This window comes from Hemiscyllium ocellatum, chromosome 2 (assembly GCF_020745735.1).
Source record: "Hemiscyllium ocellatum isolate sHemOce1 chromosome 2, sHemOce1.pat.X.cur, whole genome shotgun sequence".
NCBI classification, from domain to species: Eukaryota; Metazoa; Chordata; class Chondrichthyes; order Orectolobiformes; family Hemiscylliidae; genus Hemiscyllium; species Hemiscyllium ocellatum.
This window is the reverse complement of record NC_083402.1, coordinates 120,610,536-120,637,783: the sequence shown is the minus strand read 5'-3', so window position 1 is coordinate 120,637,783 and position 27,248 is coordinate 120,610,536. Positions and strand designations below refer to the sequence as shown.

The following is a 27,248-nucleotide window of genomic DNA, read 5'->3' as shown; positions in this document are numbered from 1 at the left end:
TCGACCTGGACCCCATATACAAACCACTACAGCTGAAACTGACACCCGGAAGCGGCAAGAACAAACCACTATAAATACCGGAAGAAACATCAAAGCAGCGCTTCACAGGAGGCTCCAATAGCACTGATGATGTTCCTTAGCCAGGGAACGAAACGTTTGCAGCAAAAACTTCCAGCTCGGCGAACAGAACCACAACTACTTTGAATTAAAACAAAAGTGCTTTCCCTGAACAATAGCAAACATGCTGTGGATGCTGGAAAGCACTCAGAAGGTCTGGCAGTATCTGTGGAGTGGAAAACAGAGTTAACATTTGAGTTCTATGATCATTCATCAGAAAGAAAGGATATAAATCTGAATTCTTAACTCACTTTCTCTCGCCACACGTTACCCAATCCACTGACGGTTTCCAGCATTTTCTGATTTTATTAATGCATTTCCTGCTGTGGTCTGTGTCACTGGCCTATGTGGGAAATGGACCATATGGTGCAGTTGCCAATCACAGTCAGATATGAGAAAGAGGCAACCATAAGCTAATTGGCTTGAGAACAAACAGCATGGATCCCAGTACTTGAACCCTGAGTAGGAACTAACCCAATGCCTGCATGGATATTGACCGAGCACATTCATCAAGTGAAGAGAGAGAGTTTAACACAGTTGAATGTCTGCTCACATAGCCAGGTTTGTCCAACATAACTTTAATAGAGATCAAGACCTTTGGATAGGATGGAAGAAATTTGGATAAACAAGTATACATTTTTTTAAGTGGATTTCCCAAAAGGTCTTTTGGAAATATTTCTGAGTTATACAAAAATAACTCATCACAAAAGGTGACTGATGCAAAGACGTGACTTTTGAGATATTTGGAAACGGTTGTGCACCTTTTGACAAAGTAAGAGTGAATAACTCAATGTTAAACTTCAGGTGTGGTTACACATGGTTGGAATTTATTGTGTAGTTGGTTGCAAGTACTTTAATAAAACCAAACAAACCGATGTCTATGTTGAATGGTCACTGTGCCAGACTATTGTATACTTTCAAACAGCAGCGAAAAAATATCATACCAGCTCTGGATTGCAGCATAGTCAAGTGACAAGCCAGTCTCCTTGGGTAGTTAAGCACTAATTCATCTTAAAAAGGAATATCAGACATTCCTGTAATGATGTCTCAATATCAAAATGTTACAAAACTATTTTAGTTCACATTCACCTCAGCATCACGAACACTATTACCTGTGGCAAGTCGAAGAGACATCTCAGGTGAGTTGTGGCTCTTATCATCTGAGCAACATTAACTAACTTGGCAATGAGGTAATTGATACAGGGCCTACTTGGACAGTCTGTAATTGACCACTCTGGTTACAAGCTTACAGAGGGTCATAGTTCACACACTTTTCCGTGCAGCCCCAGAAGTGGAAAATGTGAGTTTCTGAAAGTCTTTTTAAAAAAATAAACATTTTAAATTTACATGTATGTTGGCCATGTGCCAGGTCAATTAATTGCACCTGAATCCTGCCAATTCCAACGATGTTACCCCATGCATACCAATGATGCAAGTTAGGCATTTATCAATAATAAATATTTGTGTGGTTATTTTGAATCATTCTCTCATGAGATGATGGTATTTTTGGTTAAGCCAGCATTTATCTATCCCTAAATTCCTTTGAGAACCACCTTCTGAATGCTGCAGTCACTCAGATGATGTGTGAAAGAAGGGGATCGTTGGGGTTGGGATTAGATTTCTGTCCCATAGATGGGCGATAAGTCACAAATAAATTTCTGCACCTAATAGCTAACAATTTAACTGAGACTTTCGGTGTATACATTCATTTAACGAGTTCCAAATTGGGCTAAAATCAGGCATCAAGATTATAACTAATCATCTTGAATGACAAGGCAGTGTGTAGCTCGTTCTCCTCTCATCATTGAACAGGAAAAGGCCATTCAGTCCTTCAAGCCTGTTCCACCATTCAATTAGATCATAGTTGATCGGAGGCCTAACTCCATGTACCTGACTTTGGACTTTTACCTTTGCATAACAAAAATTTATGTGCATCAGTTTTAAAATTAACTGATATAGAATGAACTTCTGATTGTTCCAAACCTCTGCCAGCCATTGTGTACACACATGCTTCCTAACAACTCTCCTGAACTGTTTGGCTGTAATTTTCAGACTCTGCTTCTTACTTCTAGAATCCTCAACCAGTAGAAATAGTTTATCTTTATCTACCTTGTCTTTTCTTGTTAATTTTTTGAAGATTTCAATCAGATTATGCTTAAACTTTCTATATTCTAGAGAAAAATGGGCCTAGTTTACATTCTTTCTCCTCCTGACTTAATCTCTGAAGTGCAGGTACCATTCTATGCTATACTCTTGTCTATTGCCAATATATCCTTCCTAAGGTGGGTTTGTACCAGTTTGAGCTGATGGGATGGAATCTTTCCTCACTCTCAATCATTGTTTAGGAATGAACCTGAGCAGGCCGCCTCCAGATCCTGGCAATCATGACTTCAAAAGCATTATTTCAGGACTGATTCACTCAATCCTATTCACAGGGTGTTGGAATGAGAACAAAAAAAATTTCAAAATGACGGAGGTAGCAGTCTTCTAAGCTTTGGTAAAAGGAATCTTTGCTTATGGCAAAGTAAGTCATTTTTTCCTCTTCTTCTGGATTCCGCTGCACCAAAGCTTAAAGACTTGATATTGACAATAATAAGCACAAGAAAGGTACCATATAGTGAAATCTAACAACTTTACTTATGTGTTTTCCCTTGTAATTGAAGGAAAGATGTCTTGAGGGAAGTTAATTCGTGACTGGACAACTTGAGTATAGGTGCTTGTTGTTGAAGAGCATGGTTCATGATTTTGAGGGATCCCCTGGGGAAAATTCAGGCGATGCCACTCCGGGACGATTCCTTTCAGCTTCATCCTCATCCTCACTAGCACAGTCCATAATGATCTTCTGTTCCACTCTTTCTTTCACATACGCTTCACGTATCCTCTCCAGCTCGCTCAGCTCAGCTTTGAGTTTCTCCAGGTGCAACATCCGACGGTTTCGAAGCAGCTTCAAGGGAAACGGGTTCATTTCAACAAATGCAATGTTCATGAGCTTCCTGTGGAACATGAAATAATTATTGACCATTTGTGATTCTCAGGACAAATTTGCAGCGTAAACAATTAGGGCGGCACGGTGGCACAGTGGTTAGCACTGCTGCCTCACAGCGCCAGAGATCCAGGTTCAATTCCTGACTCAGGCGACTGACTGTGTGAAGTTTGCACATTCTCCCCTTGTCTGCGTGGGTTTCCTCCGGGTGCTCTGGTTTCCTCCCACAGTCACAAAGATGTGCAGGTCAGGTGAATTGGCCATGCTAAATTGCCCATAGGTGTTAGTTAAAGGGGTAAATGTATGGGTGGGTTGCGCTTCGGCGGGTCGGTGTGGACTTGTTGGGCCGAAGGGCCTGTTTCCACACTGTAAGTAATCTAATCTAACCTGGGGTGTCCAAAAACATTTTACTTCCAATGACGTACCATGAAACTCGGCACCTAACAAGTTCCCATAAACCATGATCAGGACCAAGTACATTATCTTTATCACATGGTCTGGGAGAATGACTGGAGCAACAGGTAATCAGGGTGAACCCTCTGGGGTTCTTCTTTAAAGTAATGCAGTGGAGATCTTTTACATCCACACTAGGGAGAGGAGAGATGTGTCATTCTCAAGACACCACCCCTTAGTGCAGTGCTCTCTTCTATAGGAGAGCCAACCTAGATTTTGTACTCACATCTTTGCAGGTAGAAGTCCAAACCTTCTAGATTCAAAGACAGGTTAGTGACCAGCTGAGTCTGGGCTAACACACAAGTATCAAGGGTAATACATATAGAAAAGAGAGCAAACTCAGAACAGAGAAATGCAGGCCTGCAGTGCACCTTGGTAGAAATTGGATGGAGCATATCCTCAACCACATTGAGAGTTTCAATCAAGATTGAGAGACTTCCAATTAGTGGTAGCAACAGTATGTTATAAATATCTCTTGAGAGGAACACTAATGCCATTATTATTAAGAGTAACTGTTTTCTAAACTACCAATTATTTTATTAAAGTCTAAGTAGGTCAGATCTTACCTTCCCTCAGAAATATTTTGTGTCAAGTATCTAAGGTAGTCATAAATCGCCAGGTTGTCATTAAGCTTCAAAATTTCTTCCTCGTTGTATTTGAAAATTGCTAGTGCATATCGAAATATAACCTGGAAAACAAGAGGTATAATGCTGAAGTCTCAATCATTCTGTCCCTATCACCTTCATAGAAGGTCAGATGCCCAGCAAGTTTTCCTCTTTACGTACATTCATCCAATTCTCCCTTTAAAAGTTTAAGGTTTTTGCCACCACTCGAGGGAGTGTATTCCATAGGTTATTTGACTGCATCAAAAATAATTGTCCATCTGCTTGTCCTCACTCTTTTGCCAATTATCTAAAAATCAGTGTCCTCTCTCTCCACCCATCAGCTGCCAGTTTGCCCACACAAACCTTGCCCAAGATGTTCTCACTTTTATTCAATTGTCCACACTTCCAACACTTGATATTAGCAGACACCACAAGCATAATGGGTCAAATAGCCTCCTCCTGTGCTGTATCATGCTGTGATATTTTGGTCGACTCGCTTTGCATAAGCTATTGGATACCAGAGCATATTGCAATGTTCTGTCTAGTTCAAATCATGTATCATTAGTGATAACTTCCAGGAAAGAAACTCATAACTTCATCCATGCACCTTCTGTGAGTGAGCGTGAGAGAGCGAGAGAGAGCTGCTAACTGCGTGAAGAACTTTTACCCTTGTTATCATTGCTTCTACGAACATAGGAATAGGAATAGACCATTCAGCCCTTCAAGTGCTGTACCGTTTAATATAATTAACCTTCAGGATTTGCTCATAGAGGAGCAACATTCATTTCAACTATCGGATTCCTTTTTAAAAAAAACTTATGGAAACTCTTAACATCTATTTTTATATTTCTAACTAGTTTTCTCTCATACCCTCACATTTTTCTCCATATATTTTAGTCATTCATTGCTAGTTCTTAAATTCTGACCAGTTTTCTTTCTTTTTTTTTGCAATTTAATACTATCCTCAACTTGTTTAGTCACCCATTCAGCCTTCCCAAAGAGACTTTCTTCTTCACTGGGCTAAAACTTTGCTGAGAGTTACTAAGTATCTCCTTTAAAAGTCTGCCACTGCATATCTACTGTCCCACCTTTTAATTTAGTTTCCCAGTTCACTTTAGCCATTTTGCCATCATATCCTTATATGTCCCTTCAATTAGATTTAAAACACTAATCTTGGACTCTCATTTCTCACCTTCACTCTGAACATGGAATTATAATTACTTGATTGCCATAGCCTAGATGTTCCTTTATTGTAATGTTATTGATTCGGTTTCTCTGCATATTAAGGAGTCTTTAATACCCTGTCTCCTGGTTATTCCAGCATACATTACTCTGAGAAATTGTTACAAAATTACATATCGTTTTTCATGCTGCTTTGCCAAAACTACATGAAACGGGCAGCAGTGTCTCAGTGGTTAACACTGCTGCCTCACAGCGCCAGGGACCCAGGTTCAATTCCGGACTCAGGTGACTGTCTGTACGTACATTCTCCATGCGTCTGAGTGCTCCGATTTCCTCCCACAGTCCAAAGATATGCAGGGTAGGTGAATTGGCCATGCTAAATTACCTTCAGTGTTCATGTAGGTTAGGTGCATTAGTCAGGGGAACTATAGGATAATAGAATAGGGGAATGGGTCTGGGTGAGGTACACTTTGGAGGGTCAGTGTGGACTTGTTGGGCCAAATAGCCTGTTTCCAGATTATAGGGATTCTATTCTATATCAAAATTAGAGCCACTCAATTATTGCAGTTCCTTTCTTACATTTGTTGTCCCATTCATTTCTTCCTGTATACTCTGTCCTGCAGTGCAAATATGGTTGGGGAGCCTATAAACTACTCCCACAAGTAGCCTCTTAACTTTCTATGTCTTGCCAATCTGATTTTACATCCTGCTCTTTCAAGCTAAGGTCATCACTCACTTCTGTACTAATGTCATCCTTAACAAACAGAGCAATACTCCTGTGCGCACACCCCCCCATCTTTTCCTAATCTTTTATTCTGAGAAATGTTAAATGCTCTTTAATATTGAGGTCCCAGGTTTGGTCACCTTCACATGTCTTTTTAATATATACTTATTTTTATCTCTGCTAACAATTCATAAATTTTATTATGAATGCTGTTTGTGTTTAGATGTAAAGCTTTTAAATCTGGTCTTTTTCCCAATTCTTGCGACCTCTGGCCTTAGTTAATGCAGTCTGTCCCTCACTTTCACACTCTGATAATTATGACATAAATTATAGCTTAGCTCTTAACTTCTGATTTCCCCTAACTTACTACATCTCCCTTCACATGATCCCCTCCTTTGCCACTACTATTTAGTTTAAAGCCATATCTCCCACCCAACTTTTATGGTTTGCCAGAACACTAATTCCATCATGGTTAAGGTGAAGACAGGCCTAACAGCAGGGCCCCCACTTTCCCCAGTAATGATGCCAGTGCCCCATGAACTGAAATCCATTTCTTTCACATCAGCTTCATCTAATATCATTTACCCTATTTCTGCCAATGACTTCAATTGTGTGCTCTCTGGTTCTCAATCCTTTTATTAATAGGAGAAAGTTTATCCACATCCATTCTCTCCAGGTCCCTCGTGATTTTGATTACCTCTATCAAATTTCCTCTCAATGTCTCTTAGAGTCATAGAGATGTACAGCACAGAAATAGGCCCTTCAGTCCAACTCGACCATGCCAAATTGATATGCTAAATAAATCAAGTCCCATTTGCCAGCACTTGGCCCACATCCCTCGAAGCCCTTTCTATTCACGTATGCATCCAGATACCTTTTAAATGTTGCAATTGAACCAGCCTCCACCACTTCCTCTGGCAGCTCATTCCATACACACACCACCCTCTGCGTGAAGAAGTTGCCCTTAGACCCTTTTTACATCTTTCCCCTCTCACCCTAAACCAATGCCCTCTAGTTCTGCATTCTCCCAGGGAAAAGACCTTGTCTATTTACCCTATCCATGCCCCTCATGACTTTATAAACATCCAATCTAACTACACAATTGAACTTTCTCACCCTTGTAACCAATCCATGGTATTTACACTCTAAGGTCTTCGAAATGTGCTTTGACAATAGACAATAGGCGCAGGAGTAGGCCATTCTGCCCTTCAAGTCTGCACCACCATTCATTATGATCATGGCTGATCATCCTCAAATCAGTATCCTGTTCCTGTCTTATCTCCATAACCCTCGATTCCACTATCCTTGAGAGCTCCATCCAACTCTTTCTTAAATGAATCCAGAGACTGGGCCTCCACTGCCTTCTGGGGCCAAGTATTCCACACACCCACCACTCTCTGCGTGAAGAAGTTTCTCCTCATCTCTGTCCTAAATGGCCTACCCCTTATTTTTAAACTGTGTCCTCTGATTCAGGACTCACCCATCAGCAGAAACATGTTTCCTGCCTTCAGAGTGTCCAATCCTTTAATAATCTTATACATCTCAATTAGATCCCTACAGGATGGAATTATACAGGACAGAAGGAGGCCATTCAACCCAGTGAGCCCCATTTTGTTAAGAGAAAATTTCTGAGATTTACCTCTCAACCTTCCCACAATCTTGTGCTATTAATTTTCTCTAAAAGTACTTATTCAATTTCCTTTTGAACATTAGTATGAATCTGAATCCATCATAATATCAGGGAGGGAATGATTCCAAGTCCTAAGCACTCTTTGCATAAAGACTTCTCACTTCTGCTTCTTCCGACATATTAAGTTTAACAAAATTAACTCAAGGTGAAACAAAAATAGAAGTTGCTGGAGAAACTCAGCTGGTTGGGCAGCATCTGTCGAGAGAAAGCAGAGTTTACATTTTGGGTCCAGTGACCCTTCTTCAGAACAGATTGTAACTTGTTAAATATTGGTACATATGCTGAAGATGGGGGGGGGGACTGGAATACAGAGAGAGAGAGAGAGAGAGAGAGAGAGAGAGAGAGAAAGGGACGGGTAATAGCCACCCTGAGAGAATCAATAGCTGCTAATAGGAACAATTAATAAACAACAATAGGTTGGTTTTGGTAGCAGTTCTTATGATGACAGAGCCTGAGGTGTGGAGGTGGGTAGAGGACATGGAAGAATATGCTAAGGCTGGATTGCATCAAACTACTGATACCATGTTGGAAAGGATTTCCACTTTAAGACTCTGTCTTAGTTAAACAGAGGAGCTATATTACATATTATTTAGTAATTAATTATATTGTATCAAAGAAATAGGATTGTTTCCGATGAGGAAATCATGCCCAAATCAAATATACCTTGCTATTTAACTGGATGCTGTTAACAGCAGGAACTACCACTGAAGAATTCACTGCAATGCTGGGAGAACACATACAGCACTGGTTAGCCCCTCCCAGGAGCAATCCTGGGAGCTGATCTTCTGATGTCAGTTAACTTTTTAAGAGTACTAACTGCCTTATACAACAAGCCCCCAGTCCGAGTCACGCTAGAATGGGGAGGGGACCAGCACTGAACTAAGGGGCAAGGTTTAACTAACATGCATTTTGTCTCTGGCGGAACATATTCTGACCTAGTCTTGGTGGAATACATATTAGATTGCCTACCAGCTTGGCTTTTTCCCCTCATCTGTTAGATTTAGAAAAGATTTGCAAGCCAGAATCAACTCCAGGTCCTTACTCCACTCAAGTCACCAATAAATTAGAAACTATTCTCTCTGAACTGCAACACTAGCTTGGGAAGAACACAGCTGATCTTTCTATACTGTCCTGTGATTTGTTTAGCACCCTGCTTAAGTTTTTTTTCCCTGACTGATTCTCAAGACATCTCCTTTCCAATGTTCTCCAGTATTTTTTTAATATACCTACACACCAACGGACTGTATTTGAGTGTCTTCATTTCTGCCCCTGTTGGGTAAACTTCCCTTGGAAGGAGACAATTATGATGCCACATTCATGAGATCTATCAGGCGAGGGACAACTGCTGGGTTTCAGAGTTGGGACATGCTGTTTGTAGGGATGGCCAGTTGTTACACGCACAGAAGGCAGTGTTGCCTGTGGGAATGCCCATCTTTAGTCAAGGCAGGGGGACAATGCTGCTTATAAAATAAAAGCTGAGTGTTGAGCCTAGGGTCCCCAAATGTCCCCACCTCCTCCATGGAGGACATGGTCCCTCTGGTCTTGCTGTCACTGACTCCCCTGGGGAACTTGACTATAAACCTCCCTCCAGCCCAGCGAACATCCATTAATAGCTTCCTATCACTTAGTTTCTTAACCATTTATTTTCCTTTTAGAAATAGTTGATCTTTTTTCTAACACCCTTTTATCCTCTTTTTATAAATCCCTGATGCATATTCACATTGCTTCACAACATAGTATAATTCCAAGCCCTTAAAAGGTACCTTTGTTCCCTCATAGAGGAATGCATCCCAGACCTTGAGCAGAATGTTACTCTGAAGGCTGTCAACAAAGACAACGAGGAACCAGTTAAACGTGATGTAAGAGAGGTCCACATTATACTGATCGAAGTGAGACATGAGCCTGGGCAGTTTCTCTGACAGGAAGTCCTTAAACACCCTCTGATCAACCTGTAATTACCACAAACACAGAATAAAATGATCATCTATCAACATTATCCCAAGTTACAAGCCTCGACAAAATGCTGCTCGTTAGTGTTCTGTTCCCTTCTGTGTACTGATGTACAGAAACATTTTTGTTCCAGAAAATGGGTAACAGAGGGACAGAGCTCTCAGAAACAAATAAACAAGTCCAGCACAGACTAACACTGCATAGACAGACATGGTATTTAACGGCACAGAAACAAGATATTCAATCCAACGGGTCCAGATAGCTGTTTATGCTCGACACAAAACTCTTCCCCACCCTACTTTATCTCGGCCCATATTGGCATATCCTTCTTTTCATTTCTTCTTCTTCCATTTATCCAGTTTCCATCTAAATTCATCCATACAATTTATCTCAACTCCTCCCGGAGGAAGGGAGTTCTGCCTTTCCACTATTCTCTAGGTAACTACATTTTTCCTAAAAATCCCAATTGGATTTGTTAATGACCATTCTTTCAGCTTTATAGTCCCTAGTATTGGACTTCTTCCATTGGTAGAAAAGTCTCTGCCTAATTATCAAACCCCTTCAAATTTAAAAAAAATCTCTAATAGAGTCAGAGTAACTCTTCAAGAGAATAAAGCCCCAGCATGTTCTTTTTCTTCTGATAATTGTAACTGATCAGATTAAATATCTCTCCAATACTTCAAATGCAGAGTGTCTTGTTAAGGCTAAAGCATCATAACTTCCAGACTAAGCAATAAATACAGTTGTTGTCTAATTAGAGATAGTCCTTAATACTAGCTGGTTACTTATTTCATTAATATTTTGGGAGATTGCTTCCTGCAGAACATTGACAGCTCTTCAAAAGTAGCTCAATACATACAGAGTGCCTTGACATGTTTGACAGAAAATGTTCCAAATCCCACCATGACAGACATTGGAATTTCAATCAATTAAAATCTTGACTTAGAAATCTAATGATGACTGGGAAACCATTGATAATTGCTGTAAAAAGTACTCCAGGTTAATCACTTATGTCCTCACCTGATCTGTCTACATTTGACTCCAGATTCCACAGCAATATGGTTGACTCTTAACTGAAATGGCTCAGGTGTGTGATTTAGCTAAAAGAGCTAAAAATGTCTCAAATAAAGGAATTAAACAGATGGACCAACTGACAATGACAAAGGTACTGTAAATGACATTGGCAAACTCAACCCTATCAACCCTGTAACATCCTCCTTTCTAACAACTGGGGCTTAGTGCCAAAATTGGGAGAGCAACAGCCTGACATAGTCACGCTCACAAAATCATATCTTACAGTCAATGCCCCAGAAACTACTATCACTATTCCTGGATATGTCCCATCTCAGTGGCAGAACAGGTCATCGTGTTGGGTGGCACTATCGTGCTTGATAGGAGACTTCCAACAAACTTGGTGACTCAAGTCTGGCATCCATGAGATGCTGTGGACAATAGCAATTTGCACTCCTTTGGTTCAGCATATCCCCCACACTTCTATAGTTCATTTAGGCTTCTTTTTAGATTTACACATTCTAATTTACCCATAACCAGTAGGAAAATGTTAGTTTTAAGCAAGATCAAAAGAGTAGTTTATTCCACAACTGTTGCTAAAAATTTCAATACTTATTTAAATAAGTGATAATCATTTGATAAAACACAGATTGAAAGTAGTTACAGGTTACAAAAATACTATTAAATTGAGAATAAGATTAGTCTATCATTGCAGCCGTGTTACTGTGCTGAGATCTTCTTTCCAAGTGTGAAGGGATTGAAAGTTTGACTCCCGAAATCTGCAGCTTCAAGTTAAACAGTTGAAGAATTTTTCTCCCCCTAAAGGTGAGATGACCAGAACTGGTTCTAAAAGAGAGCGAAGGCTCTTTTATTTTGTTTGTAAAGGCATTGTAGGTTAAGATCCTTGGTGGCTTGTTTCAGTGCCATAACCCTCAGCTAGTTTATGTTGTTGGCTCTCTTATTAAGAGCTGAAAATGTGTGGCTGGAAAAGCGCAGCAAGTCAGGCAGCATCCAAGGAACAGGAAATTCGACGTTTCGGGCATAAGCCCTTCATCAGGAATGAGGAAATTCCTGATGAAGGGCTTATGCCCGAATTGTCGAATTTCCTGTTCCTTGGATGCTGCCTGACTTGCTGCGCTTTTTCAGCCACACATTTTCAGCTCTGATCTCCAGCATCTGCAGACCTCACTTTCTCCTCTCCTGTTATGAGCCCATTCTTTGACGCTGTCTTCAGAATTCTTCTATGTGAACTTTTGATTAGTCATTGTATCATGAAACAAACTTAACTAATTGTGGAGTCCTTCAGTCTCCTGCTTTTCTAAGAAGCTTCGAATTCTCACTTCCTGAGCTGGACTCATTACATTGCCTGAGGTTCATCAAATTTTAAATGGTACCCTAAGTGGTTGATAGTGAGCGAGTACATTGGCATATCTGCCTTTTTGGCTGAAGCGAATCAACAGGGATAATCGAGTGACCAATCTAGGAACCAGTTTAGTGGATATTACATCCAATTTAGTTGAGATTAGCCTTCTTCATAAAAACATACAGTGTACTTACACAGTCTTGTCACGTTCCTTCAGAAAGCACCTTAACTCATTCATCCAATCTATCACTTAAAGAACTCACTTCAGGGTCAGATCTTATAAAGAGTGTGTGCACCCTGCATATCAGGTAATGAGTATTTTAATTCTGGATTGATACCTCACTAACTTTCTTTACACATTTAAACATGGAGACACATTTCTACAAAAGTCAGATGGTAACAGGATGACAAGAAGTTCTGCGTATTTGTTAGCAATGGGTTAAAGGATTATGGGCAGCAGTCAAAGTGGAGTCAAAGCCGAGATGAAATCAGCCATAAACTGATTAAACAGCAGAGCAGATTTGAGGGACTGAATTGCCTACTCCTGCACCTAGTACTTATGCATTACAAGTGTTAACTATCAGTACTGTGATTAGTTCCAAACAACCTAATGAAATATTATGAATCTTCTGAACCTTCAGGCATCCTCCTAATTGTATAAGGCAATTTTATTGCAGTCTCATGAAAAGTAGAACCAGGCTGGAGGAGGAAGTGTGAAAGTTAACAAATCCTTTTATCAGTACTTGGTTTATTTACGGAATGCTGCTTTGCAGATGTCGGTCTCTTACCTACCAAACCATTATCCCAGAAATCTCTCCTTAAATGTGCTCTACTGGTTTAGAAATGCCCTTCACATTTGCAATTTAACTTAATGAACACAACATTAACATCCCTAACAGATGCATCTCTACCCCCAGCCACAAACCATGTTCTGGCATTTGTGAGGAACATATGTAAAGGATCAGAGGGGGACAGATTCTCACCTGGGAGCCAGTGAGGGTCTTGCTGTAGTAATCCTCTGGCATAATGCAGTCAATTATGGCCACGAGGCACCAAAAAGCATCTTCTTCCTCTCTCAGGATCAACAACGCAATGGCTGCCAGTCTGAAAGAAAGCAATCTCAATAATTTCCTAGTAATTCGTCTTTTTTTCTACTGAAGGCGGTCCAGAGTAACAGTGGACAACAACAGTTTCCATTTATGTAGCCCCTTTAATGCAGCAATGCTTGCTTCTTGGGAGCATTACCAAGTAAGAGGTTGACACCAAGCCACATTGGGAGCCATTGGACATTTGATCAAAAGCTTGATCAAACAGGGTTTTAAGAAGCCTCTTATAAAAAGTAAACAGGGAGAGGAGTTTAGGAGTGGAATTCCTGAGCTTAGGACCTCAAGAATGGCAAGCACAGGATCAGAATCACTCAAGTGGCCACAATTGGAGTACAGAAATCACAGAGACCTCACAGAGACAGAGATTAGGAAGAAGGTGAGGCCATGGTGGAGTGACATGCAGGAAAGAAAATGAAGACATTGCCAAACCTAGAGTCTATGTAGGTCACTGAATACAGGGAGTGGTACGCAAACGGGACTTGGCGTGGGTTAGGGCAATGTAGAGGAGCTTGTGTTTATGAAGGGTGGAAGAAATGTGACGACAATAATTCAAATCAAACCAAACCAAACCAAGCCTAGAGGCAAAGACACGTGAAATTCCCTCATTATAATGCACAATTCCCTCATTGACTCAGGTGGTCTTTTCTTCACAACAAAGAATGGAGATTGAGCTATTCCAGCAAAACCAGCAACTCCTCAGAGGCCTGTTTCCACACTGTATGGAATCTAATCTAATCTAAACACATAGTGCCCTCCCAGAAGATGAAATAATATAACTGACCTGATCTGGAAGGATCACATCACCACCTTCACACTTCCTACCCTAGGGCCACCACATTCACTCAGTCTTAAGCAATCCACTGAGTAGGTGCCAGAAAAGTAGTGAGTTTCAAGTGTTGCTTTACTCATTGAATATGTATGGCAGGCTGAAACTCGCAGTGCAGCCTTATCAAAGGTGCCACCCTACAAGTGAGACACTAAACTGGGAGAGAAAAACAGGGGTTGCTGTAAAAGCTCAGCAGGTCTGGCAGCATCTGAGAAGAAAAATCACAGCTAACGTTTCAGGTCTGGTGACCCTTCCTCAGAACTGATGGTAGCTAGGAAATGTCGGTTTATGTGCAGTAGATAGGATGGGGTGGGGGGGGTGGGGGCATCAACAATAAGTAAGGATAGAACCCAAAAAGGTTAGAGGGTGGTGGGTGGTTGTCTTTCAAACTGAAGGCCTGTGACCAGTGGTGTGCCACAAAGATTGGTGCTGGGTCACTGCTTTTTGTAATTTATACACAGAGGAACCTAGAATATCCGAAGGACACAAGCGGGGAGTATTTCAGTTAGTTAATCGAATTCTGAATAATTTAGCCAAGCATCAGGACCTTGTGATCTTGCTGGATAGTCCAAAATTCAGATAATCGAGGTTCCTCTGTAAATGATTTGGAAGTGATCATAGAAGGTAATAGTAAGTTTGCAGACCACACCAAAATTGGAGATTTGGTGGACAGCAACGAAGGTTACCTCAAAGTACAACAGGATCTTGATCAGATCTTCTTTACTCAGCGAGTCGAGAGTTCATGGAATGCCCTGCCAGTAGCAGTGGTGGACTCTCCCTTTTATGGGCATTTAAACGGGCATTGGAGAGACATATGGAGGATAGTGGGCTAGTGTAGGTTAGGTGGGCTTGGATTGGCGCAACATCGAGGGCCGAAGAGCCTGTACAGCATTGTAATTTTCTATGTTCTATGTTAGATGGGCCAATGGGCCGAGTAGTGGCAAATGGAGTTTAATTTAGATAAACAGCATCTTGCTGGAGATGGCGGAAATGGAAGCTGATGATGCCACCAGAGATGACCACTACCAAGCACACATTCCCCTCCTCTCTGTTGTCCACCTTCCACAGGAACCGTTCCCTCTGGGACACCTTGGTCCACTCTTCCTTCACTCCCAATGCCCTCCACAGCCCCAGAGCACCTTCCTCCACAGCCGCCAAAGGTGTAATACCTGCCCATTTACCTCCTCCCTCCTCAGTATCCAAGGGCTCAGGTGAAGCAGCACTTGACCTGCTTCTCACAAAGCATAGACTGGGTGACTGCTTCGTTCTGCCCACAGAAAAGACCCTGAAGCTCCAGTTGCCTGCCACTTTAACACATCACTCTGTTCCCTACCTACCATCCCTGGCTCAGGTTTGCTGCAGTGTTCCAGCAAAGCTCAGTGAAAGTTAGAAGAACAACACGTCATTTTCCATTTGGGGACCCTGCAGCCCTCCAGACTCAATATGGAGTTCAATAATTTTAGGGCCTGAACTCCCCCATGTCCCAGCCCCCTACCACACATACCAGACCTTCCTGAAGGGCTTTTGCCCGAAACGTCGATTTTTCTGCACTTTGGATGCTGATGAACTGCTGTGCTCTTCCAGCACCACTGATCCAGAATCTGGTTTCCAGCATCTGCAGTCATTGTTTTTACCTTGTTATCACATAGTCTCCCATTACACACTACCCATTGTTAACCACTAACAGTCTGCATTAACAGCTATTCACCCTCCCAGCCAGATCGTTATTGACTTCTTTGTCTGTCCAACTATTCTTCACTCTCTTTGGGCTCTCTCCCTACCTATCGTTTACTCCTTACCCCTTCCCCCATCCTATCTTCTGCATGTAAACCAACATTATCCTAGCTACCATCAGTTCTAAGATTAGGGTCACTTGACCTGAAATGGGAGCTGTGATTCCTCTTCACAGATGCTGCCAGGCCTGCTGAGCTTTTCCAGCAACTTCTGCTTTTGTTTCTGATTTACAGCATCAGCACCAAGACATAGCTTGGCTGGTGGTGAGAAGGGCTCTGCTTGTGAGATCCTTTATGCACGCCTGGATTCTCAGCCGCACCACACGCTGCCCTCGAAGCGGCTGCGGGGGGGGGGAAACGAGACTGAAATGTGCCTAGGCAGAGGAAGTCTGGAGAGGAATGCAGTGGTGTTTGTCGAGGTTCGTCCCGAGCAGCGCCGTGACACGGGACTCTGTGCTCTACAGCCTGTTCCCCGGGACGCACACAGAGACGAACATCAACTGTGCCTGGAGGATCATCAACTCGGTGAAGGACGCTCTCCGGGCGGTCTGAAACCTGTTGATCTTCCAGCTGAAGGAGTTGACCCCGACTGAGTGTTGCAGACTGGCACATTCCAAGGTCCAGGACTACGTGTTGAGGGATACGCTGATGCTTGGGGCAGCTGCCGCCAAGGCGCGGTGGGGAAAGACCACCGTGTAACATCTGACTACCTAAAGAAGAACAGGGGGCCCACGTAGTCATTTGGGCTCTGCTGACGCCTCAGCTAAATATATGGGCATATGATTGAAAAATGTACAGACCTGTATATAAAAATGATAAATTCTGATCTGTGTATGTAAATGTTTACATATGAATGGCATGACCAACTGTACAGACCATCAAATTATTTTATGAATAATTATTTTATTATTTTTGAAATTTTTCTAAACTGGGACAGTCTGCTCCCCTTGAGTGGATCTGAAAGATTCATGACCAGGATGATGTCAATGGGAGGGACTGGTGTTCTCCCTGGTGCATGTCAACATCATGTTACAGAAAAGGCAGTTTCTCTATTCATGATCAGATTGCTATAGGTGGAAGCTTCTGCTGCACACAAAGCCTGCTGCGTCTCAAAGGTTACAACAGCCAATACACTTGGTCTCTTGTGAAACTCTCCAGCATATCCCAAGTTGGTGAAAGGTGCTGTAGCAATGTTAATTTCTCTCTCTTATATAGTCAATGAGTGCTTTGTAACCAGACTGGAATCCAATCTGGTCTGAGAGGTGCACAGAATTCCCCCAACTTGTGTTTTGCTCAAGCCTCCCCTTTGTTTCCCACTGATTACCTGAGCTAAAAGTGAGGACAAAACAATGTGGTGGGGTAAAATGGTGCTTGCTGACTTCATGCAGCAACTGGGGAGGGAGCCAAACTCCAGGGGTTTGACCTGGAGAGGATGGGGCAGCTTCCCGACAAACACACGGTGGAAAGGAGGCTGCTGGCAGCTACCCCAGAGAAAAACTCAATCTGCCGGCGCCCTTGCCCTCATCAATGTTACATTGCAGTGTTCTTGTAATCAAGGAATGAAATCATCTGAATGACTGGGTCCTGGCAAGACACGTTTGATGCTGGAATAACAGAGAAGCTGTCTAAACAGGCCTACGGAGAGTTACTGTTCTAAACCAGCCATGAATGACCGAGAGTTGGTCGACACACAAAAGAAAGAAAATACAAACCCGCCTGGGTGTTGAGAGAAATAAGTGTGCCCATGACAGGTTCCACATGTACTTTGCCCATAATTTATTGTACAACAAATTGCACTCACCCAACACTCAGTCCTTGCTGAAATACAACCGCTTCAATCCCCCATTAATTCTCATTCTTTCACAGCCTCCCTGTCACATTCTCTCGACTCACAGAGCTTATCAAATTAATCCTACTCTCCTGCTCTATTCCTCAAAACCTGAAAACTTGTCCCTTCGAATATTTTCACCCTTTTGAAAGTTACAACTGAATTTGCTTCCACCACCCTTTCAAGCAGCATATTCCTTCCTGATCCTGGGAGCTCACTGCTTCAAACTCTTCTTGCCTTTGTTTTTTTTTTGCTAATTACCTTAAATCAGTCTCTCCCAGTAACTGACCCTCCTCCTGCCAGTCCAACTTCTCCAGTCTCTGCACTCTCTTATCCCTGATAGCATTCCAGTACATCTCCTCTGCACCATCTTCAAGCCTTTGACATCCTTAAATATAAAGCTTCTTCTGAGGACAGTACTGTGTAGGGAGATAATTTTCACAATCATTGCTACTTATGTGGTTGAGTAACGTCTTCACATTACTCATTGAGCACATTGCAAAGTTGGTTAGTCATGTATGATAACTGTACAAATACATGGACATATGCATGTTTGGGAGCAACGCTTCTACATACAGATGGAACAAACTGGCCACGAGACACAATGGCAAGATTGTGAAATTAATATTCTGTATGAACAGTAGGTTTAATCTCATTAGAATGTTGGTTTAAGCTGCTCTGACAGATTACAAAGCCAGGGGAACAGGTGCTGACTTTATCCTCTCAGTTGTTGAAAGGGGACCTTGATTCTTCAATGTTTGTTAGAAGTGATTGATGATGATTAAAATGTCAGAGAAAGCCAAGAAAGCAAGCAGAAAATGAGGACTGGTGAAAAATTCAGATTTTAATAAAGGTTGTCATTATCCAAAGGTTGATAATGATTTGAAATAATGCATCAAAACAAAGTAGTGTATTGCTTACAGATTGCAGAGATATCCTACTGAGCAGATAGAGGCCATTCAGCCCATCATATTTACACCAGCCCTCTAAACAGCACCCCACCCTATCCCTGTAACCCCACATTAACCATGGTTAACCCACCTAATCTGCACATGCTTAGACCCTCTGGGCAATTTAGCACGGCCAATACACTTAAACTGAATAACTTTGGACTGTGGGAGGAAACTGGAGCCTCAGGGGGAAAACACACGCAGACACAGGGAGAGCATGTAAACTCCACATAGACAGTCACCCTAGGCTAGAATTGAATCCAGGTCCCTGGCGCTATGAGGCAGTGGTGTGAACCACTGAGACACTGTTCCACATGCAGATTGTCCACATTCTATCCCATCATTCCTTCCTGGATTAATTGTTTGATTGCTGACAAAAGCAAAAAGGTAATGGATTTGTTTATTTGTAATCTGTCTGGGCTAGCAGAGAACCGCAGGTCACAATTGGTGTATGACCAGATTGGAGTCAGTGTTGGCCGGTGAGAAGTTCTCAGATGTTTTGTAGGTTAGCAGTGATTTAGCTCTGGGGACGGCAGTCTAAGATCATGAAGCAAACGGAAGAGTTCAGGAAGCAGAATCGAAATTTTGTTCTTGGGGAAAGCGATGGTCATCAGAGAAACAATTCAGCAAAATGTTTCAGTTCGGAGGCTGCAAAAGGGAAAGTGGGCATAAGCCATTTTTCCAGAAACGGTTCTCCCTCCAGATCCTTCGCCTTCCACCTTGGAACCCTCCAACCATACGGGATCAATGTTGATTTCACCAGTTTCCTCACTTCCCCTGCCCCCACCTTATCCCAGATCCAATTCTCTAACGGGGCACTGCCCTTTTGAACTGTCCTACCCTTCCCATCCATCTGCTCCAAGCTTCTCTCTGACCTATCACCCCCAACCTCCAACCACTTATCGCATTCCCAGCTACCTTTCCCCCAGCCCAACCCCCTCCCATTTATCTCTCAGCCTCCTTGCTGCACCCCCAACCCCCATTTCTGATGAAGAGCTTATGCCCAAAATATCAATTCTCCTGCTCCTCAGAAGCTGCCTGACTGGCTGTGCTTTTCCAGCACCACACTCTTTGACGATAAACCATTTCTCTCCAAAATGAGAAAAAGTGTACCAACCGCCATTGTGAAATCTCTCTGGTGTCACAGTGACAAGCCGTACAAACAGCAAGGCAGTAGAATGCTACAACTCTGGAAAAAACAGGTCACTTTGTCACAGTCGGTCAGCTGAAAATGTACACAACCAGTAAACTCCTACAACCCCTTCGGTCAGGTAGAAGATACAGAAGCCTGAACATATGCACCAGCAGGTTCAGCAGCAGCTTCTACCTGGTTATCATTAGACTGATGAATGGACTCTCTAGCCTCAAGTAATGTTGATCTTGCTAACATCAATTGTACCTAGCATACACCTTGTGCAATTCAACCTCTATGCCTCGGTCTAAGACGTTTTGATCTGTATGTCCTTGCTTACTATGATCTGCCTTTTCATTGTATTTTGGTACACGTGACAATAAATCAAACAGAAGCAGAAATCCTTAAAGTACATAGAATGTGGAAAATATACAACAGTCTAAATTCTTCCTGGCAGAAATAAACAGTATGGAAATCAAAGTATTGGAGTGTTAAACTAAATATAGATGAACACCATAAAATTAGTTATGAGAGCCAGTGTGTTGGTTTTATCAGATTAATCAAAGGCTCAAATAAATTGAATTACAGACAACATCTTTCATATTCTAAAGTTCATAGAGAAGCATTATTAAAAATTAAAGACCAGCTCATGGCTGAAGTTAAATATAAAGACTGAAGAATTCTTGATCTCTCTCTCTCTCTGGTTCTCTCAGCATGCGGGCCTAACATATAATAAACACTAAGAATTTATCAAACCTGCAATAATGTTTATTGGAAACATTGAAGACGACATTGGAATCATTTGATCCACACAAAAAAAAACTGCAAGAGATTTTTCATTACTCGGTACCATCAAAGAGCTTCAAAAGATTCTTTGTTATGGTGAATCAAGTTACCAAATTTGTACCAAATTTGAGAGATGTTGTGCAAAACCTGACCTACTCTTGGGAAATAAGGCAGGGCAGGTGACTGAGGTTTCAGTGGGGGAGCACTTTGGGGCCAGCGACTATAATTCTATTTGTTTTAAAATAGTGATGGAAAAGGATAGACCAGATCTAAAAGTTGAAGTTCTAAATTGGAGAAAGGCCAATTTTGACGGTATTAGGCAAGAACTTTCGAAGGCTGATTGGAGGCAGATGTTCCCAGATAAAGGGACGGCTAGAAAATGGAAAGCCTTCAGAAATGAGATAACAAGAATCCAGAGAAAGTATATTCCTGTCAGGGTGAAAGGGAAGGCTGGTAGGTGTAGGGAACGCTGGATGACTAAAGAAATTGAGGGTTTGGTTAAGAAAAAGAAGGAAGCATACATCAGGTAAAGACAGGATAGATCGAGTATAAAGAGTGTAGGAGTATACTTATGAGGGAAATCAGGAGGGCAAAACGGGGGCATGAGATAGCGTTGGCAAATAGAATTAAGGAAAATCCAAAGGGGTTTTACAAATATATTAAGGACAAAAGGGTAACAAGGGAGAGAATAGGGCCCCTCAAAGATCCTTTGTGTGGAGCCACAGAAAACGGGGGAGATACTAAATGTATATTTTGCATCAGTATTTACTGTGGAAAAGGATATGGAAGATATAGACTGTAGGGAAATAGATGGTGACATCTTGCAAATGTCCAGATTACAGAGGAGGAAGTGCTGGATGTCTTGAAACAGTTAAAAGTGGATAAATCCCCAGGACCTGATCAGGTGTACCAAAGAACTCTGTGGGAAGCTAGGGAAGTGATTGCTGGGCCTCTTGCTGAGATATTTGTATCATCGAAAGTCACAGTTGAGGTGCCGGAAGACTGGAGGTTGGCAAACGTAGTGCCACTGTTTAAGAAGGGCGGTAAAGACAAGCCAGGGAACTATAGACCAGTGAGCCTGACCTCAGTGGTGGGCAAGTTGTTGGAGGAAATCCTGAGGGACAGGATGTACATGTATTTGGAAAGGCAAGGACTGATTCGGAATAGCCAACATAGCTTTGTGCGTGGGAAATCATGTCTCACAAGCTTGATTGAGTTTTTTGAAGAAGTAACAAGAAGATTGATGAGGGCAGAGCAGTAGTTGTGATCTACATGGATTTCAATAAGGCGTTCGACAAGATTCCCCATGGGAGACTGATTAGCAAGGTTAGATCTCATGGAATATAGGGAGAACTAGTCATTGGGATGCAGAACTGGCTTAAAGGTAGAAGACAGAGGGTGGTGGTGGAGGGTTGTTTTTCAGACTGGAGGCCTGTGACCAGTGGAGTGCCACAAGGATCGGTGCTGGGCCCTCTACTTTTTGTCATTTACATAAATGATTTGGATGCGAGCATAAGAGGTACAGTTAGTAAATTAGCAGATTACACCAAAATTGGAGGTGTAGTGGACAGCGAAGAGGGTTACCTCAGATTACAACAGGATCTTGACCAGATGGGCCAATGGGCTGAGAAGTGGCAGATGGAGTTTAATTCAGATAAACGCGAGGTGCTGCATTTTGGGAAAGCAAACCTTAGCAAGACTTATACACTTAATGGAAAGGTCCTAGGGAGTGTTGCTGAACAAAGAGACCTTGGAGTGCAGGTTCATAGCTCCTTGAAAGTGGAGTCGCAGGTAGATAGGATAGTGAAGAAGGCGTTTGGTATGCTTTCCTTTATTTGTCAGAGTATTGAGTACAGGAGTTGGGAGGTCATGTTGCGGCTGCACAGGACATTGGTTAGGCCACTGTTGGAATACTGCGTGCAATTCTGGTCTCCTTCCTATCGGAAAGGTGTTGTGAAACTTGAACGGGTTCAGAAAAAATTTCCAAGGATATTGCCAGGGTTGGAGGATCTGAGCTACAGGGAGAGACTGAACAGGCTGGGGCTGTTTAACCTGGAGCGTCAGAGGCAGAGGGGTGACCTTATATAGGTTTACAAAATTATAAAGGGCATGGATAGGATAAATAGGCAAAGTCATTTCCCTGGGGTTGGGGGGTCCAGAACTAGAGGACATAGGTTTAGGATGAAAGGGGAAAAATATAAAAGAAACCCAAGGGGCAACATTTTCACGCAGAGGGTGGTACATGTATGGAATGAGCTGCCAGAGGATGTGGTGGAGGCTGGTACAATTGCAACAGTTAAGAGGCATTTGGATGGGCATATGAATAGGAAGGGCCAGATGCTGGCAGGTGGGATTAGATTGGGTTGGGATATCTGGTCGGCATGGACGGGTTGGACCGAAGGGTCGGTTTCCATTCTGTACATCTCCATGACTCTAGATGTTAAAAACTTCTGAGACAGAATTAAAAATGCTGCTGAGTTATGGATTAGCAAAACACTTTGGAAAGAATTAAACAATTCCTAATCTCTTCAAAAATTACAATACATTATAATCTACATTTATCAAGCATAATACTAGCAGATGCACCATCTACACTACTATGGACACTCATCTTTCAATAGCAGAAATACCACAAGCACAACTTGTTAATGATCTAGAGGCAATGATAGAGACAGAATCCACTCCACCACAGAGAAAGAAGTTTTAGCAGTAACATGGGCATGTGAAACATGTTATATACATGAATGACAGTTCAAAATCAAAACTGATGATATACTTTGAATGTGATTCATGGTTTAAAAGAAATCACCAAAACACCCAAGAGAATTCAGAAGTTCATATTGAGACTTAGGAAGTATAGAGCAATCTCTGAAAACATGGAGGGAAAGTACCAAACGGCAGTTGTTTTCAAGAATACTATCAAATGAAACAAAACAGGAGGACTTCAATCGGGGAGTTGAGTCGTTCGCATTATTAGTCAGTTAGTTATTGAAAGTAAGTTGCAAAAGATAAAACAAGTTGTGTGCGCGCATGCTTCTCTGTCCGCGCACTTGTCTGTCCATCTCTGTGTTCATCTGACTGTTTTCCCCTCTCTGTGGAGCGGTCCACGTGTGTGTGCACATGTGAGTCTGTGTCTGTGTTTCTGTAAAATGTTAAGACTAGATACCTGTTCAGTCCCTGGCAGTATCCAATATGAGGGTTTTGCCACGAGTATGCCAATAATACTCGGCGGAGTTTCTGAACCATCTTGGAGTTCGGGGAGGTGAACAGCCTGTTATTGGTCAGAGTCCGGTGCAGGTCCAGTTCAATCTGCTTGGATGCTGCCTGGTCTTTGTTCTTGCACAGTTTCAGCAGCTCCTGATAACGCTTAGCATCGTAACGTTCCCTTATGCGACGCACCCATCGATCGGTGCACCACTTCCAAACATGCCTTCGATATTCCTTGGGAACGCCATTACGGATCATGTTCTTTAACTCTGGTGAAGGCTGAATTTCACCAAAGGACCTGCCTGATAAGTGGTTTGTCCATTTCATCTGGAAGGTTTTCTCTTGACTCTCCTGAGTGGCCATCAGTTGCATGGATTTTCGTTCAAGTGCCTGGATTTTGACCAAGAGGTTATTCTCCTGCACTGGAGATGACACCATCTTGAAACCATATTCATCATACTCACTGGCACAGGGAGAACAAAGACAACACAGAGATTGCTGGTGAATATAACTGCTCTTTAAGAGAAGATTAAATAAAAAGGCAAAACTGTTACTCCGGTCACACCACAAACTACTGAAAGTCAGTCGTGCCTCAATTGGTACCACGTTCTTGCTGATTGGTACCACGCACTCGCTGAAGGTCTCACTGCAGAGATCCAGACACAAAACTCCAGAGAAACATTCCTATGGCAGTCCTGAAGGGAGTGCTACACTGTTGGAGGAGCCCGTCTCTCAGGTGACATGTTAAATCAAGGCCAATCAAGTAAACTTAAAAGGAAGAGAAGTTGCTGGAAAAGCTCAGGAGGCCTGGCAGCATCTGTGAAGAGAAATCAGAGTGAACGTTTCGAGTCTGGTTACCCTTCTTCAGAACCTCTGAGAAAGGGTAACCAGACCCGAAACATTAACTCTGTTTTGTCTCCACTGATGATGCCAGACCTGCTGAGCTTTTCCAGCAACTTCTGTTTTTGTTTCTGATTTACAGCATCCGCAGTTCTTCAACTTAAAAAAAGTCATATTGAAATATTTCAAAGAACTGCAAGGATTGTTCGTCCCAATGCCCTGACCCTGATCAATATTACAGGAAAGCAGGTTATCTGGTCATTTCTATACAATTGGTTTGTGGACTCTTGCTGTGCAGAACAGTTACATTTCCTCCATTACACCTTGACAGCACCTTCCATAGCACCCCATTGGCTATAAAGTACTTTGATACATCCTGAGGACATGAAGGACGCCAAAGAAATGCACATCTTTTTAAAATTCCAGCTGATATTTTCCCATAACTTTGCATTGTTCAAGGCTGATTCTGTCGACCTGAAGCTGTAAACAGGCCTTCAGGTGAAGGAGGAAACGGAAGATGGGACAGAGGAGTAAGTGTAGGCCATTCAACCCTTTGAGTCTGCTCCTCCACTTAACAATATCATGGTTATGGTCTCAGCTCCACTTCCCTAACCATCGATTCCCTTGTCAAAATAGTTCACTGGTGAATCGAGGAATCTTTTCAAATCAACAAACAACCCTGGTCTCAACACCTCAGGTTCTTAATTCTTGGTTTTGAATTAAATACACAATCTCTTCTCTTTCCCCTGACCCCTGTGAATGCTCTCTCATCCTGACTTTGGCAGGAGAGAGGTGGGAAATTCTGAAGAAATGGCAGATTCCCAATTCCCAATGACCTGTTTCATTTGGTCCCAGGATGTGAAGATCCCTGGCTTGGTCAACATTTGTTGCCTTTCCCTGTTCACCCTGAAGGTGGCATTGGTGGAAAGTCTTCTTAAACCATGCAGTCCATATAATGGGGCGAGGGTTGCAGAACTTTAACCAGGAACAATCAAGGAATGGCAATATCATTTTGTAACTATATAGCTTTAAGTCAGGATCGTGAGTGACTTGGAGGGGAACTTGCAGGTGCGGGGGTGTTCTAATACATCTGCTATCCTTGACCTACAAAAGGTCATTTAGAGACAAAAAAAGTAGACAAGCAGGAGGCTGGAAGAACACAGCAAGCCAGGCAACATAGGAGGTGAAGTCAACGTTTTGGATATAATCTTTCTTCAGGAATCTGAAGGAGGATTATACCTGAAATGTCAACTTTCCCCATTTTCCTGACATTGCCTGGCTTGCCGTGTTCTTCCAGCCTCCTGCTGGTCACCCTTGACCTACGGAACAGAAGGAGAAAGTGAGGACTGCAGATTCTGGAGATCAAAGCTGAAAATGTGTTGCTGGAAAAGCGCAGCAGGTCAGGCAGCATCAGAGCATCCTCTCCTGCTCCTTGGATGCTGCCTGACCTGCTGCGCTTTTCCAGCAACACATTTTCAGCTACTGAACAGAAGAGACAGATTTGGTAGATACTGTCTAAGCAGGCTCGATGAGTTGCTGCAGTAGATTTTGTAAATTGTACACACTGCTACTCACTACCCACTGGTGGTGAATGGGGTGCTGATTAAGCAGGCTGCTTTGCCCCTGGATGGTGTTGAGGCTCCTAGATGTTGTTGGAGCTTCATTCATCTTAGGCAAGTGCAGTGTATTCTACCGTGCTCCGGATTTGTTCCTTGGAAGTGTGATAACATGAGATATGGCAGGAGACTGGCAATTCTGCAAACAGCAGGGACATGCACCAACACTGAGCTGTTACCGTTTACACCGAACAGTGCCGTCGCCCTGACAGACACATGGATGTTCTTCAAACCTTCATAACAAAGAATGAAAGAGTTTAAATGTTAAGATACACCATCTTGTTCTCTACTCACTTGCAGATAGCACCAACATTGCTGCCAGGTTGAGTTTTATTCTCCAGTTTTGATTGGTCAGCAATAAGCTGCTTGACCATATCCTGGTCTGTCTCCTTTTGGTTGTTGTCATCTTGAAGCTTATGGAGTAATGTCAAATACTTGCTCTCGATCCGGCAGTAACTTGCCTTCAAAAAAGCACACTGGGGCAAACAAAAAAAAAACTTTTAAAGATTGGAACAGGTTGGAATTAGTTCATGCCTTCAACGTCAACACAGTTATTTCAGTAAAATAAAACTTTAACTCCAGAGATACAGCATGTAAAATTTCTATGGATGATAGAGGGAGCAAAGGGAAAGTGTTTGCACTGGCAGAAGGGTTTGTAATCAGGAGACAGAGATTTTCGACAATTAGCAAAACAAATTGAAGATTGAGATTTTGCTGTTTAACCAGTGAGTTATGATGATTTAAACTATGCTTCCTGAAGATGAGACAGAGCAAGATTCAAGGGTAACTTGAAAAAGAAAAATGTATAAGGTTGTGGAGAAAGAGCAGGGTATTGGGAGTTTGGGACTAATCAGAGCTAACAAAATAAGAGAGTGTCAAATTAACTTCAATAGCATTGAGGACATGGGGCATACAAGTGCTGATGGAAGAGAAACATGGTTTTACAAAAAATAGACGCGAGGATATCCTTTGGATTGTGGAATCATGAGAGAATTTCTGCAAATTTCCATCAGGGGGAGACATTGCCTAATTCTTCAACACAGCTCTGTCCCAGACTTTGCCATTATAACCCTCTGCATTTCAGAGTACAAGGATAAAGGCCACCAGTTGTGAGCAGAAAACATAGGGTTGATCACATCAGAAGGG

At 42.4% G+C, this 27,248-nt stretch overlaps 1 protein-coding gene across 3 annotated transcripts in view; it reads right to left on the bottom strand.

Moving 5' to 3' along the window:
• Positions 1-922: 922 nt before the first annotated feature.
• Positions 923-27,248, bottom strand: part of tbc1d2 (TBC1 domain family, member 2) — a 79,133-nt gene continuing 52,807 nt past the window's right edge. For 2 of the 3 annotated variants that reach the window (XM_060839517.1, XM_060839507.1), the window contains exons 9-14: positions 26,397-26,578; positions 23,606-24,109; positions 13,062-13,182; positions 9,518-9,703; positions 4,120-4,241; positions 923-3,110 (exon numbers count right to left, since the gene is read on the bottom strand). In XM_060839517.1, coding sequence (XP_060695500.1) covers positions 2,855-3,110; positions 4,120-4,241; positions 9,518-9,703; positions 13,062-13,182; positions 23,606-24,109; positions 26,397-26,578 — 1,371 coding nt within the window. In that variant the 3' untranslated portion in view covers positions 923-2,854. The remainder of the gene's footprint in view (positions 3,111-4,119; positions 4,242-9,517; positions 9,704-13,061; positions 13,183-23,605; positions 24,110-26,396; positions 26,579-27,248) is intronic. The other variant, XM_060839526.1, reaches the window with a different exon arrangement.